We start from the raw sequence: 14,948 nt of genomic DNA, 5'->3' as shown, positions 1-14,948 counted from the left end.
ACAAGATAAGAGGACAATTGGAGTTTGGCTGGGTCCGAAACAAGACGAGAGAAAAAGAAAAAGGTGAGAGATAGACTAGGGTTAATAGAGACGGGATATATGGATATAAGATGTACAAGTGTGAGGTGTATGAGTGTGATAAGAGAAGGATTGGTCGGCGCCATTTCGAAGGTTAATTCGGCAGAGCTAAAAAAAAAAAGGTTGGAAAGGATTGAATGGCTTTTTTAGAGAAAGCAGGAAGGCGAGAGAGATGGAGAGAGGAGTAGAGAGAGGTGGAGGGAGGGAGAGGGAGGGAGGGAGAGGGAGAAAGTCATGAGAGCATCGTTATCATGCGTCAAAATAGAAACATCCCCGCCTAGGTGAAAAGTTCCAGAATGTTGATTCCACCACACTAGTAAGTTTCAACGGAGCGCGAACCACGAAGCTGCATACGAGCACGAGACAGCGGCGACAGACTATTCCCGTAAGGATTAGAGGCACCACCGCGACGGATCTGCTGAGGCCAGTACATGAGTTTCTGCGCCTCATCCGCGGAAGCAGCATCAATGACATAGCGGATGTTATTCTCATCGACGCCTTCGATCTGCACACGCGGCGGCGCACTCAGGTTGGGGAGATGAATGATATCATCGTCGCTATCGTCATTTGAGGCATCACTCGAAGGAGCTGAGTGAGCTTGCATGCAGTAGACTGTCCCGGGTGCAAATGGCACATCGGGAGTTGAGCAGGGCATGGCGGCGAGGTTACCAATGGATTCCGAGCGTCCTCGTTGGCGAGATACGGAGGGGCTTGTGCAGCCGCCGGTTGAGATAGGTCGCTGTTCGCTGCTTGCGTTCAGCACGTCCATGTACGTGATTGGCTCTCCCGATCCAGGGCGGGTGATTATGGGCTCCTTGTCATGTTGGAATTCGGCTAAGAATTCTGGGGTGGGGGCTGGGGCGTCGGTGTGTCGACGGGGAGCGTGGGAGCCAGAGACTCTTCGGAGGAGGCGGTCGTAGCCGACGCTGGTTGAGATGCTACGGCGGGTTTCGGGGGCTCTCTTGTGTTTGAACGAGTTTCTGCTCATGAGACGGTTCTTCGCTGAGATGCTTCGGTGGAGTGCGGTTGCTGGTCTGGAACTGTTGCTGAACTCGTCTTGCTCTGGCGAGGGTGTGAATGGAGGCCCTGGGGCTGGGACTGGGACTCGACGGAATGCCTCGTGGGAATTGACCTCGCGGACTATAGTGTCCTGTAGTGTCTCGTGGGTTGGCTGGGAGCCTTGGGCGGCCTTATAAGCCTTGCTGAAAAAGTCCATCATGTCCGAGGCTTTGAAGCGTGAGGATGATCTTGGGGGGCTGATTGGGCTGGGAACTGGTAGAGGACTGTTCATTACTTCTGCGATGCTGGGAGCCTGTTTTAGATCGCAGGTTGACGGCGTTGGCGGCTGGATGGCACGATGCCCAATTTTAGGGCGTCCTTTTGCAGCTAATTGTGTATTGATCGAGAGTCCTCGCGCATTCTTTTTGGAGACTGGCTCTGATAGCTGTGGTGGAGGGAGCGAACCTTGTGTCCGGCGCGCTATTATAGCAGGTGGTCGTGGTACCGAAGAAGCCTCGGTGGTGTTGTCACTACCCATGGGCGTAGGAATTGTAGGGCTATCAGGCAAAGGAGTGTTGCTCCACCTTTTGCCCTGTTTATGTGCAGGAGGGACCCCCAAGCGCTGAACAGGAGATGGAGGTGCATCTTCCTGTGGGACAAAGTCTTCGTCTGCAGAGAGGCTCGGCGAAGATCTCTGAATTTTAAGATAGTTGCCAATATGGGACTGAGATCGTGGAGATGAAGTGCCCGAGCCATCATCTGGAGAGAGCTTTGTCCGTAGATTTTCGGCCGAGGCCCAAGTAGGCTTCCCTGGATCCCGCTTCCTGGCTTTGCGCCGTTGGCCTTCTGGGATCCGTACTCTGCCAGGCGCAGCTGGCGATGACCGAGAACTTAAGTGAGACAAAGAGCGACCAGGGCTGCTATATTTCGCAATATTTCTATCAGCCACATCCTCTTGGTATAGAGCGGAAAGTAGACCCGAGCTGGCGAGTCCATTCCGGTATTGGATCCGTAGAAACCGGGTCATGTTTCGTTCCGCAACGTCTTCATTGTATAGGCTGAGAGGAGGAGAAAGAGGTTCTGGGGTGATTGTCTGATTGCCTTCCGTAGAGAACAGAGCATCCATCAAGTCGATATGCCGGCCATTTTGAGGTTTGGAAGGTGCAAAATGAGTAGTAAGAGGCCGTAATTGGGATTGAGAAGATGTCGACCGTGCCAGTCGATCATGTAGATCTTCGAATTGCTTCTCAATCTGATCAAAATGATGATCCACATCTAGAGTCTGCGAATTTCTGGACGGGAACCCCTCATAATGACTTCGTGTAGGCGAGTCAACCGTATGAAAATAGGGTTCTATGCCACAACCCTCGAGTCCAAGACTGGTTGCTGGACGAGAGATAGACTTGTCGGTCTGGAATAGTTTCTTCAATGCAACCATTTTGAAGTGAAGATATCAAGCGCAAAACGCGCAATTGAAGAAGGGCAACAGTAAAGGAAATAAAACAGAATATCAAGCTAATTGAGAAAGCAAGACCAGCGGTCATGAAGAATCGAAATTAATGTCATGGCAAGCTCGAGGAAAGACAAGTTCAGGTGTCAATAGGAAAGACGAGAAGAACCCCGAAAGTATCACGAGGTCAAAAACAGAGTGTCGATCTAACCTTGTGAATCAGGGGGGGGGTCTTCTCCAAGATCCAACGCTAAAAGTTTAAGAATATGCCTTTCTCTTTGTTTGATATTTGACGGCACTTGCCGCTTTTCTCTCCTTTTTCGAGTCTCGAGTACTCCGACTTCATCCATTTAGGAATAGTTTTCCTTTTTTGCCCAACGTTGATGCCTTGATCGATAGCTCCATGTGAATATGGACTGGACTTTTTTCTTTTCATAAAACGTCCAGGCTGATCATAGGCTGAGAGCTCAAGAGCTGCCCCATCTTAGGTTGTGATCCACACGTGCGGTTTTTTTGACAGGATCCATCGATGGGCGAGAATCTGCTCTTGTGATTACCTAGTCGATCGTGCGCCAATCAGTGATTCATTGTGGGACTCGAATGTCTAATTATGTCGAACAGGAGATGACGATAGTGGATTCGGGGCTTGAACTGTGGCATACGATGGAGCTTCCAATTTCCGCACAAGCCGGTCATTGGTGTGACGAAGTGATCGACCGTGAGCCGTCTGCTTAGCGGGAGCATATGAACCCAACACCATTTTTGGTCTTTGGTAATTCAACTGTTATACTCCGTAGTCAATGGAGTAGAGGGGTAATCTGAAGTCTTAAAGAAAAAGCAAATTTAGATTAATATAGACTGGATCTTGGATTTCCGCAATGTCATATATTGTATGTATGTTGTAGTACCTCGTACTACAGAGTACGTACTTCGTACTCCATACTCGGCAGATACATAGCCTTCTCTCTCAGGGGCAAATTGAAACACTAGTCTACAAGTCGATCTTTCACGTTCTTTGTGAAAACCCTGCAGGTGGAGTTCTCGACTTTAAAATTCTTTGTTGCGTCCGTACTCGAACAAGGTATGTGTATGTTGTAGATATGTTGTTTATTGTACACAAACTTCTTAGATCTGATATACGATCGATCGACTCCGATACCATTTTCTCGATTCGGATGGGTCTACAAAGATCGTCATAACTTTAGGGGAAGTGTTGACGGAGCGTTTACTCCGTACCCGCCTAACGCTTAGCCCTATCCCCCTTTTTTTTACCGGTTTTTTTTAGAACATAAAATTGCGTACGTATTATGGACAATCTATGGAGCTACTCCGTTCCTCTCTTATATTATTCCAAGGAACTGTATTGTGTATCCTTCTTATAAGAAAAAGAAGAAAAGATATAACATTGACATATAAAGTAAAAAGTTTCAAAGCTTAGGCCAACTGTTTGCAGACTATGAAACTGATATCTTGCCCCAAACTGTTCCATACGGAGTCGGAAGTGGGCCTGGTTACTAGTATGGCATGTCGTATGACTACAATATAGATGGATATTAAAAACTACTCGTAGCATCATAATAATATTTTGCCTTATCACATGAAAAGAAATAGTACATATGAAATTAGGACGGCGAATATTAGTATTCAGGTCCGAGCGTGTGCCATAGTATGTGCTAGTCGACGTCCATTACGATAATAGACGAGTCACAAACAATGTGGATCACCATAGGAGAGGTGTTGGTCTGACCAAAAGTGGCTATGTGCATCTTGCTTTCTAGTGGCACTATATCCTGTGACACATGTTCAAATTGATTAAACAGGAACATCAAACAAACTAGCATATTGCTACATCAATGATAGAGCCTGTAAACTTCATTCATTCGTTATGTGTGACTATCTTAGACTTAAGCAAAAGACCTGGCGATAGATTCTCTCACATCCTCAGCCAAGACAGTATTAGCCCCACGAGCCGCATCAACAGCTCCGTCAATTAAAGCTTCATGACCTGTACGCCCATCGTCCTTTTCAAGAGCAGCCCTTGAGCTATCACCCTTGAGCCAGAGCTCAGTAATCTCATCACGCGCAGGCATGTATGCCACCACACAAGCTGACAGAATCGACCGATGTTCCGCTGGATCAATGTCGAGCATGAGTCGTGGGGCAGATGACGCCGACTGATTGGAGTCATCCGAGACTAGAGCAGCAACACCACCAGACACAAGGTCAAGACAGTCAATGTGGGCATCGGCAATGGCAGCCGAAGCCGCTGTGATACAACCGGCGAGAACGTTCATCATTCCCCACGACGCATCATGCGAGTCGGGAGCATCCCCCCACCAACGGTCATCCTCTGCTTCAATGATTGTAAGAGTGATATCCAAGCCACTCTTAGGCCAGCGCTCAGCAATGATTGCGCCACGGAGGGCGGTCTCTAAATGTACGCCAAGGTCACGCTCACTGGCATCACGTATGTGTCCCTTCCGCTTGCGGGCGGCAAATGGTGCGTACTTGACATGAGTGGTGAGAACGAGGTTTGGTGAGAATGCAGCAGAGCGGGGGAGTGGCTTTGGTCCATGGACTGTGCAAGCCAACTTGAGTGCTGAGGAAGGCGGGATCAGAGATTTGGGGTTGGAACGGGCGGCGGCGAGGGAAGCAGATGGTTCAAATTCAAGGTATGAAGAGCCTGAGGCAGTTGGAATCAATCCTGTTTTGAGAACTATAGCATTGAGGGTTAGCTGCGATCAACAAGAAGCTTGTCGGCGATTCATACAGATTTTCCGTAGTTCGGTGGGTTGGCGCTGGCGCTGGGCGCGGTTTGCAACGCCTGTTGAGGATTCTTGGAGAGATGCGAAGACTGGAGGTCTTGTGCCACCAGGTGGGCCATTGATACGTCTTCTATCAGCCATTTTAGGTAATTTGGCGCAATACTGAAGCTGTCGAAAGATCGCAATCGTTGCAAGTCCCAGAAACGGAAATCTTGGGAGTTTGCATTGTTTGTAGGCCCCACCGCCTAGCGCCGTTTGGCTTTTTGGCGACTTTTCTTCAAAATTTTTGTTCTTCTCTTTTCTCCCTCTTCTTCACACACACTCTCCTAACAGAGAAAACAGAGGAAACTCCTTCTAATGTCGATGGAGTTGACTCTTGTTGTTATTTAATATTTTTCCTGTCACTAACATGCTAAACGTGAGTACCGTCCAATCCCTTCTACCCTGTCTACATGATTGAGAGAGTTCCAACTCCTGTTTGGCGACAAAAAATGGGCCATGAACAAACATGCATCACCATCTGATTATGACACCAAATCTGCCATTGTTTTTCAATACTCCACTGCTATGCATCAGGGACTAACAATTGCTCAAAGACAGAAACAAAACCCCTCTTGTTTTGAGGTACAGGGATCTCGATGAAAATCTCCAACTAATTATGGTAAGACAACACTTTTCTTCCACCTTTCCCACCTGCACTCATTATGATGAGAAAACATTTTCAGTTCTGCTTCTGCAAAATTTTTGAAGATAACAAAATACCTTACCAAAAACTCCTGATCCTTCTTGAGTCATTATCATTTGTCTATCACCCATACTGTCAGTGACAAGAGTGCTGACAATTGAAAAAGATCTAGCTGTAATCCACATCATTGATGCTCTGTTTACATTCATCTATCCAAAAGGTACATCATTGTCTTTCCTCTACTGCATGCCACCCCCTAGTTATTATGATGACAACCAGTCTATCCATTCAATGACCTCTTTTGGGGACCGCCCCTCAGGTTGCACCCAAGCCGTACATCATTGTGAGGAATACAGGTGTCGATCCATTGTTTTCCATCTCCCTTATACTGGACCATTTGTGCCTTCGGGCGTGAACGGGAGGAAGGTTGTGGAGTCTGGAAGCTTTGGGCTCGTCGTCGTCTGAGTACGTTCCTTGCATTGTTGTCTTGTCCGCGGCATGGTACTGCTATACTTGGCTTGTGTTGGTTTCCTAATGCTGGGCTGCTTATCCGTCTTGGGTGACAGTCCGGTGCGAGGGGCCAGCAGGGGATGGGATGAATTAACACGGCTTGACTGAATACTATATATGCTTCTACTTTTGCTTGCAATCGTGAAGCTATGCATGCTTGTTTTGCTCCTTTGGTTCTATTGGACTTTTGCTGACAGCATTCAAAGCTTTACCTAGGTCTACACTTTAAGATATCATGGTATATAGCTTAATACATCTGCATAATAGCACACATTTGCATCACGAAAGAACTTTGTAATCGAGTAAGTTTGAGTGTTCATCCATGGGGGCGAAGTAGTTAAGTTCATGTTCCTGGTGAAACTGAATCGACGCCAATACCCGGGTGTATCTTCCGATGTGTGTTGGAGCTGATTAGGTGGTTGAAGTTTCTTTGTTGGACCTTGCGTTGTAAGTACTCGACAGTCCTCTAGAGCTATTATACCAGCCCCAATGGAGGATAGACACTTCTACCCATGCTACGGAATTGGGAGTAGTTTTCCACCTCAATTCCCATTGCAAAAAGTCACAAGCAAAGCAATAGATTTCTCTTAAAGCTATGTACGATGAAATAGAGAAGAAAATAGTAGACTCATAGAACGTCCCCAAAAGGCAAGACACATGAAAATCACCACTGCCACCTAGCCCCTGAAAATCTAAACAAAACATGGGAATCATTACCTTGAACCTCGACATGCAAGACCAGGAAAACAAAACAGGATAACTCCTCATTCATGATTTTCTTAATTATGACATCTTTCTTTTTTTGGGATTTTGTTTGTTTTTTTTCTTGCGGTAAAGCATCAATCGTCTGGAAATCCACTTGGGATTGACCCTTGTCGTTCAACCCAAGTCGTCTTCGGCCATAAATATATGGCTGGATTGGACAATTGGGAATCTGCCTCGAGGAATTATTTGGTCTCCTCGAGTGGTGTCGTCGTTCCATTGGATCTTGACATGCTGTAGGGAGCCTGTATCACGAGTTAGCATTGGTCTAACCACATTTCAGCCGATAGTTTGATACTTACGAGAACTTTCTTGGCATTGCAGATTCTCCAAGCCAGGTTCCGCACATTGCCGTCGGCTTTGACAACAGCAGGTGCTAACTCGATACCGAACCTGCGAGGAAAGGGTCAGAATGTGATACAGGATTGAAAGGATCGTCGAAAGAGGGAACTCACATCTGATGGACAGCAAAGACCACACGTTTGGCAAACTTGCCATCCCGTTCCACGAGGGTACCGAACTGCTCATCCACCGTCTCCGGAGCGATTTCAGGATCACGATCGAAGCAGTTACGAACGACGGGCAACAAGGCATTCTCAACAGCCGATTCCATGAGACAACCGCCGTCAGCGATAGTTTCATCCTCGTCTGACCGGCGAATGCGAATCTCAAATGGCCTCGAGATAGCCATGACATTGTGCATGCCATTGTGGTGGTAGCGGAGTTCGAAGACACCCTGGGTCCAGAAGAGCTTATCGCCAGAAAGAAGGATCTCGCCAGAGGCGTATTCGCAAGGATTGTGACGATCGGACGACTGGATAACAACATCGCTAGTGAGGATACCCTTTTCACAGGTCAAGTTGTCGTATGCGCCTTCGTTGGTTGCGACCCAGCGGCCTTGCGATGACACACGAGTGACCTCTCGCGAAGTGTTGTCCGTGACCCGGTAAAGGCCAATCCAATCCTTCTTGCTGTGGTGGAGCGGGGCAGTCCATTTGACCTTGATCGGGGAGCCGTATTCAAACGTCAGGTCCTTGAGGTCACCACGGCGGTCCAGGGGCATGCGTGCGTTTGCACCTTCACGGCCCTTGTTCTTTTCGCTCTCCTCGAAGGACAGAGGACTGGTACCTTCAACCGACAGAGAATAATCGCGAGCGTCGAATCCAGCCAGGTCCGCATCAATTCGAGAGATGGTAACGCGAGCAGGGTATTTCTGGAAGAGAGCAGTGGTATCTTTAACAAATGTGTTGACTCCCGCGGCGAGTTTGGGTCGGGCGTTGTCGAGCATCTCCTCAATGAATTCGAAGGAGTCATCGAACATCTTGTCAACGCTTCCGTGCAATTGCTTGAGAGAGGGTGGGAGGGACCGCTTCAGGCTCTTAACAAGACCCGCATCCTGGCGAAGGCTACGACCGTACAGCTTCTGCATGTGAGGACGTTCAACGAATTGAATGAAAGCCAGGCTGAGGATGTGGCTCAGCAAGGCGAGGAAAGTGACGGCTCCGCTACTGGTGATGAGAACAGCACCCCACACGCCTGCGAGACCTAGAACGCGTTCTGGGTTGTTGAGGAAGCGGTAAATACCGTTGTAGGTGAGCTTTAGAGACTCCTCAAAGAAGAAGTCACCGTAGAACCAGCCAAATTCACCGAGAGACTCGTAGATGCTGACCGAGGTCCAAATTTGCAGACTGATCAGGCCAGCTCCAAGCACGTGTCGGAACAGAACCAGACCATAGCCCCAATCGGCTGGGAATGTGTACATCTTCCACACGGCAGCAATAAAGCTAGAGTAACACAAGACCATGCTGAGATGATAAGTGCCCTTCCATTGGTTCCACGCTTCCTGCGGTGTGTCACCATACTTGACGAAGTGCCTTGTCCAAGACTTGGTGTTGGATTGGTTCCGAAGGATATACCCAATGCCTACGGAATACCAGATTCTGGAAATGGCAGCGAGGACCACAAACAGCAATTGGTACCCTGGTGTAGAGGGTGTCAAAGCTGTGATAGAAAATACAAGAAGTTGAACCAGCATGATCGATGAATCAGTGGTTCTATACAAATCCAGGTTGTGCAGCCCCAAGAGGTTGCGGACGGACTGGGGCGGCTTGGCCGAATACGAAGTTGTCGCGTTGGGAGTCTGATCTTCAGACGGAGTTGGCGCTGTCGGGGTGTCTAGATCGGTGGGCAAGCTGGAAGAAGAATCCGCACAGGTAGAAGAGCGCTTTCTGGGTGGTGGCGGGTTATAAGTTTTGTCGATGTGCGGATTCTCCACCAGAACGAGGAAAATGAATTGTGCTGCATGGGCAATGATCGAGATGAGCAACACCTTATAGCTGGCTGCCATCAGAGAGATTCCGTAGTAGCCGGCATAACCAACCGAGTACATTGGGTGAGGTGCCATTTCAAACACGCCATCGAAAGTCAACTCTTGATCAATGAGGTAAAAGAAGTCACCCCAGTACCAAGCATAGTCCTTGACCACTCGATGCGCATCTAATTTAACCCAAAGGTTAAACAGCACTAACACGATACCTGCGGACCACCGGAGAACAGTCATGAAAATACTCTCGTCAACAGGTTGATGGCCACAAGCTATCGCGAAAAGGCAGTAGGAAGTGAAGTCACACATGAGGATCAAGTCCACAAGACGTCTAAAGACAAGCCAGGTGTTGTATTCAATTGGAGCATTGTCGAAGGAGTAATCTTGCGGAATCTTGGTCTCCAATTCCCGTTTGATCCAATTATACAAGTTGGGGTGTGGGTTTCCCCCAGTGGCTGGGTTGACAAAGACCTTAGTCTTCTCTGCCCATCTAATCAATGTCTTGTGGTGCGACTGATTGTGAAGCAGCCATCCAATTCCTGCATTGTAAGCCAAGCGCCAGAAGAGGTAAGTGGCTGCAAAGACCGGGATTTTGGCGCCCGCGGGCAATGCCCAGAGAAACAGAATATGACCCGCCAAGAGAATCAACACGACAAGGTCACCAAAATTCTTTGGTTCAGACGGCGAAAGCAGCTGAGAGACCATGTCATGAGTCTGAGGGACCGTAAACACTGAAAATAGGTCCCCGGTTAGCAGCGGGCTCTCACCAATACATGAAGATAGAGGGTTTGGAGCATCCAGTCAAGACATTCAATTGAAAACATAATTAACACATAATAAGCTTACCTGTTCCATCGGGAGTTCTTCCAAATGTCTTCTGCTTTTTGCCATCTTTGATCTCCACCTCCGCAGCGGCTGTTAAAGCCTCGCGACCGACTGTTGAATCGGCGCGTAAATTTCTCTCACGTAGCCCATCAATATCTTGATGGGCCCCTGTTGAAAGGCCTTGATCCATGTTTTACCACTTTACAAGGGTGTTGAGAGAGCGAAAACTGTTGAGACGGGATGTGACGACAGAAGCATGTGATAATCGAGAAAGCGGAACTATGCTTAGTCAGTGGGGGGGGAACACGAGGGTTCTCCAGGGCTGCTTGATGATTTGTCCTTTATATCTAAGGGCTTGTTTTGTTCCTGACAATGGTCCCTCTATCTCTCTCCTATTTTTTTGGGAAAGACAAAGGGGAAAAATTACCGAGGAGACCAATTATTATTTATATAAGTCCTAAATAGTGGAACCGTTGAGACTGAGGTGTCTCTCAAGAAGTGCGGGCCTCCGAATGGAGCGGAAGGAGAAAGAAATGGGGCCCTTTGATCAAACACGGTTAAGTGGCCTTAGTCCGCTTCTTCGCTTCGAGTTGTTGTTGGGAAATACTTCTAATTCTATTCTGAATAGGCTTTTAGACATCTCTCCTGTCTATCCATTCCCTGAATTGTCCATGGCTACTGCGGGATTATCGTGCAGTGCGGCAAGTGCGGTAGCCAGTAGTTGTGCGCACAATGGCATATAGTGTGTACACTTACCGCCTGTATATAATGATACAGTCCCTTTGGGCTCGTGCCCCATATATAAAGTGCATTGTGATCGTGTCCGCATATCCCACGGGCGAATGGGATGATCCATGGGTAGTGGAGTACTTGACATTAGCCAATCCATATCCCTGGTTGTTTATCACACCCCAAATCGAAACTTCTTGTTACGATGTACAAGCACCGTTGATGTCAATGCGTTGAAGATTGATAATGGTAACTCATAATAGTGCACTGCCTACCTCACCTGGGCACTGGATTGAATTTACTACGCGATATGCAACAGTGCTGATCCAATCTAAGCTGCAGTCCATGACCCCCGCTTCTTGTCCTCGCATGTTAAATGCAGGTTTTCTGACCGTTTCACTGGGCCACGTCCATCCTACTGCAGTAGAGGCGCTAGATCAAGACTCTGGATCCCCCTAGTTAAGTGCTGACAGGCCCGGGATTCTTTTTATCCTGTGGGGCTATTTATTGTTGAGTGGTTTTCATGTGTCCATGGCTAGGACTTGCATGCCTAAAATGTAGGTACGGAGTAAAACCTGTTTAGGCGTATAAATTAGTGTCACTCTAGCGTCCTTGGGGATTAAACGTCTATCTTGGCTTCATAAAATCCATTTCAATGTCAATATGTTGTACATGAAACTCAATTAACCCACAACACCAGAAGCCTCAAGCTCTGGTCTATTATTCTGTGAGACTTGTTGTTGTGTCGATTGCCTGGGCCCATCGTTGCCCAGTGATTCCTCGTGACATAAGCTGACTACTGGACAGGCCAAAACACGTGTCCTTCTTTTCTCTTCTCTACAATAACTCAAGCGTTCTAGCGTTCTAGCGTTAAGGGAGATGAATGTTTTTAAAGTGTGGGTGAGATGGCGACCTCTCAACCCGAGTGAGGCCGGAGCTGGAGAAATCCAGCGGGAGTATGGCCAACATCACAACAATCCACAGTCATGCACCTCCGTTACCTCACCTTTGCAAACTAAAGCACTTTCTACTCGAGAAAAATCCTGGAAGAGTGGATTCTCGTTTGATGGGATCCTTGAACGTGATGATAACAACCACGTGGTGTTCAACCGCGTCGTTGCACCAGTCCTCCCAGAAGTTCTGGAGGGCAAATCTCGCAATTTCTTTGCATACGGCCACTCAGGCAGCGGCAAATCCCATACCATGATTGGCTACAACTTTGAGAATCCCGATGAGTTTGGGATGTGTTTAGCTGCTGCACGTCAACTAAGCGCTGCGCTAGAAGAGATCAATCTTGGGGACAGCAACCATCAATTCGGCCTTGGACTCCGTGTGTTCGAACTACGAAAGAATATTGCTTTCGATCTACTCAATGAGCGGAATGAGTGCTTTGTTCGCGAGGGATCCGATGGCCGGGTCTACATCCGTGGCGAAACAGAAATGCTGGAAAATGGGAAAGTGAGAGTTCGACCAATCGCTACAAAGGCATGTTGGAGCTTTGAAGATCTGCACCGAGAGCTACAGAAGGGCTTGAAGCACCGTAGAACTGCGACATCGACAGTCCATGATCAAAGCTCGCGCACGCATGCCGTGATCGAACTGGAAATCATCACCAAGGAGCTTCTTGATGCGCGTGATCAGGTGGTTGAGCGGCAATCTGAGCTTGTTCCTGTAGGAAAACATGCAACAGATGTTTATATCGAGGAACAATCCCGTGCAATTATCCAGACTGAACCGGGAAAATACGCACCAAATCCTGATTATCAAATGGATCAAGCACGCGTCGATGCCGCAGAAGCACAAAAAGCTGAGTTTGAATCTCGTGTTAAAAAGGCAGAAGAGCATGAGTCTGAAGTGTTTGCAACTACCGCTAGGGCACATCGATGTATCGGTGGCAAGCTTGTGTTCGTAGATCTCGCCGGCGCTGAGTTCCTTTCCAGCACGACGACTAGTTCTGCGCCCAAACAAACCCCCCAAGAAAAGCAAGAAGGGAGGCAGATCAACACTGACCTTCTCGCATTAAAAGAAGTGATCCGAGCCCTGTCAAGCAAGAAATCTCGTATCCCATACCGTTCTTCTCCATTGACTATGGTGCTGCGGGAGCACTTCGAGGCATCAGCTGATACTCATTCGGCCATGATCTTGACTGTCTCGCCGGAGGCCAATCAGTATACCGCAACGACGAATACACTGAAATATGGAGATCTGGTAGGCTTGGCAAATGGACATAAAAAATAGTTTAGATATACATCATACAGAGCCATTTCTTATAGAGGCCGGGTTCTCCAACCAGTTCTTAAACTCAAATTGATTTCCCCATTTAGTACACGATGGTTTTAGTTATTCTCTCGTATTTTCATGACTTGAGCAGTGATCATATCAAATGAAATATTTCACTCATACACTTGCCTCTCCGACACCGCAGATATGCCTTGCCCCGCCAATCGCAGCGGGTTTTTAGTCATCCCCCGCTTATCAAGCATCAATCCGCCACCGGTGAATTTCTGAATTTCTCTGTTTCTTGCGACTGCATAATATTTGTTTACTAAATTTGCTCTTGTCTCCATTTCCATACAGAGCAGCAATCCAAAATGGCGCCCTATGTGGAGGAGTCAGTTGAGGCGTCTCTAGCAGTATCGTCCAAGGTGACGCCCAGCCTTGTCGCACCCGAACCCGGTATGCATGCACAGAACCATTGACATAATACACATACTGACTCTCCACAGAACACTGCCCAGGCCCTGAATCCGAGCAAGCTGGTCAAGGTGATGCCTGCGCTGGTTGCCCAAACCAACAGATTTGTGCCACCGCACCCAAAGGCCCCGACCCCGACATCCCAATTATCACCGAACGACTCTCCCAAATACGACACAAGATCCTAGTTCTCTCCGGAAAGGGAGGAGTCGGCAAGTCCACGTTCTCAACCCTACTTGCGCACGCTTTCGCCGCCAACCCAGACTCCACTGTCGGCATCATGGACACCGATATCTGCGGGCCGTCGATCCCCAAGATGATGGGCGTGGAGTCAGAGACTATTCACATCAGCAATGCCGGATGGAGTCCCGTATGGGTTACAGATAACTTGGGCGCGATGAGCGTGCAGTTCATGCTGCCCAACCGTGACGATGCGGTGATCTGGCGCGGACCCAAAAAGAACGGACTGATCAAGCAATTCCTCAAGGATGTGGACTGGGGCCAGCTGGACTACTTGATTGTCGATACGCCTCCCGGGACATCTGACGAGCATCTATCCGTCAACTCTTTGCTGAAGGAGTCTGGCGTTGACGGTGCTGTCGTCGTAACTACCCCGCAGGAGGTCTCATTGCTGGATGTACGCAAGGAGGTCGACTTCTGTCGCAAGGCTGGTATTAAGGTTTTGGGATTGGTAGAAAATATGTCTGGATTTGTCTGTCCTAACTGCACCCATGAGTCGCAAATATTTCGGGCGACGACTGGCGGCGGTCGCCGGCTGGCGAAGAAAATGGGCATTCCTTTCCTAGGTGCTGTGCCTCTGGATCCCCGCGTTGGCATGGCGTGTGACTTTGGCGAGAGCTTTGTGGATAACTTCCCAGACAGCCCTGCGTCCAAGGCAATCAAGCGGGTCGTGCGCTTGGTGGGACAGGCGGTTGGGGAGGACCCAGATGATGTTCTCCCAGAGGACAGGATGGATTAGAATGCTCTTTCTTTTTAGATTATTTACACAGCGCGGTGCATATGGGTAATATTTTTGCGGAATACCTCGGCGTTTGGGACATAGCATAGACCATGACTTGATACGATTGGCCAGAATGGCAAATGAACAGGTGCATATTCACCACGAAT

The 14,948-nt window shown here is 48.3% G+C and overlaps 5 protein-coding genes across 5 annotated transcripts; 2 read left to right on the top strand and 3 right to left on the bottom strand.

Moving 5' to 3' along the window:
* Positions 1-391: 391 nt before the first annotated feature.
* On the bottom strand, positions 392-2,515 carry PGRI_016930 (uncharacterized protein; the record flags this gene model as incomplete). The annotated part of the gene is made up of 1 exon (XM_040789406.1): positions 392-2,515. The coding sequence occupies one exon, from the start codon at positions 2,513-2,515 to the stop codon at positions 392-394; it is 2,124 nt and encodes a 707-aa protein (XP_040646359.1).
* A 1,916-nt stretch (positions 2,516-4,431) lies between these two features.
* Positions 4,432-5,433, bottom strand: PGRI_016920 (3' exoribonuclease family protein; the record flags this gene model as incomplete). Its single annotated transcript, XM_040789405.1, has 2 exons — positions 4,432-5,243; positions 5,298-5,433. 2 exons carry the CDS (start codon positions 5,431-5,433, stop codon positions 4,432-4,434), a joined length of 948 nt encoding a protein of 315 aa, XP_040646358.1.
* A 2,001-nt stretch (positions 5,434-7,434) lies between these two features.
* Positions 7,435-10,587, bottom strand: PGRI_016910 (phosphatidylethanolamine N-methyltransferase; the record flags this gene model as incomplete). Its single annotated transcript, XM_040789404.1, has 4 exons — positions 7,435-7,494; positions 7,552-7,642; positions 7,705-10,303; positions 10,419-10,587. 4 exons carry the CDS (start codon positions 10,585-10,587, stop codon positions 7,435-7,437), a joined length of 2,919 nt encoding a protein of 972 aa, XP_040646357.1.
* Positions 10,588-12,005: 1,418 nt separating this feature from the next.
* Positions 12,006-13,364, top strand: PGRI_016900 (kinesin family protein; the record flags this gene model as incomplete). The annotated part of the gene is made up of 1 exon (XM_040789403.1): positions 12,006-13,364. The coding sequence occupies one exon, from the start codon at positions 12,006-12,008 to the stop codon at positions 13,362-13,364; it is 1,359 nt and encodes a 452-aa protein (XP_040646356.1).
* A 353-nt stretch (positions 13,365-13,717) lies between these two features.
* Positions 13,718-14,799, top strand: nbp35 (Fe-S cluster-binding ATPase; the record flags this gene model as incomplete). Its single annotated transcript, XM_040789402.1, has 2 exons — positions 13,718-13,802; positions 13,853-14,799. 2 exons carry the CDS (start codon positions 13,718-13,720, stop codon positions 14,797-14,799), a joined length of 1,032 nt encoding a protein of 343 aa, XP_040646355.1.
* Between the last annotated feature and the right edge of the window lie 149 nt (positions 14,800-14,948).

Source organism: Penicillium griseofulvum (genome assembly GCF_001561935.1).
Source record: "Penicillium griseofulvum strain PG3 chromosome Unknown contig_80, whole genome shotgun sequence".
NCBI lineage: Eukaryota > Fungi > Ascomycota > Eurotiomycetes > Eurotiales > Aspergillaceae > Penicillium > Penicillium griseofulvum.
This window is presented reverse-complemented; position numbering and strand designations above follow the sequence as displayed.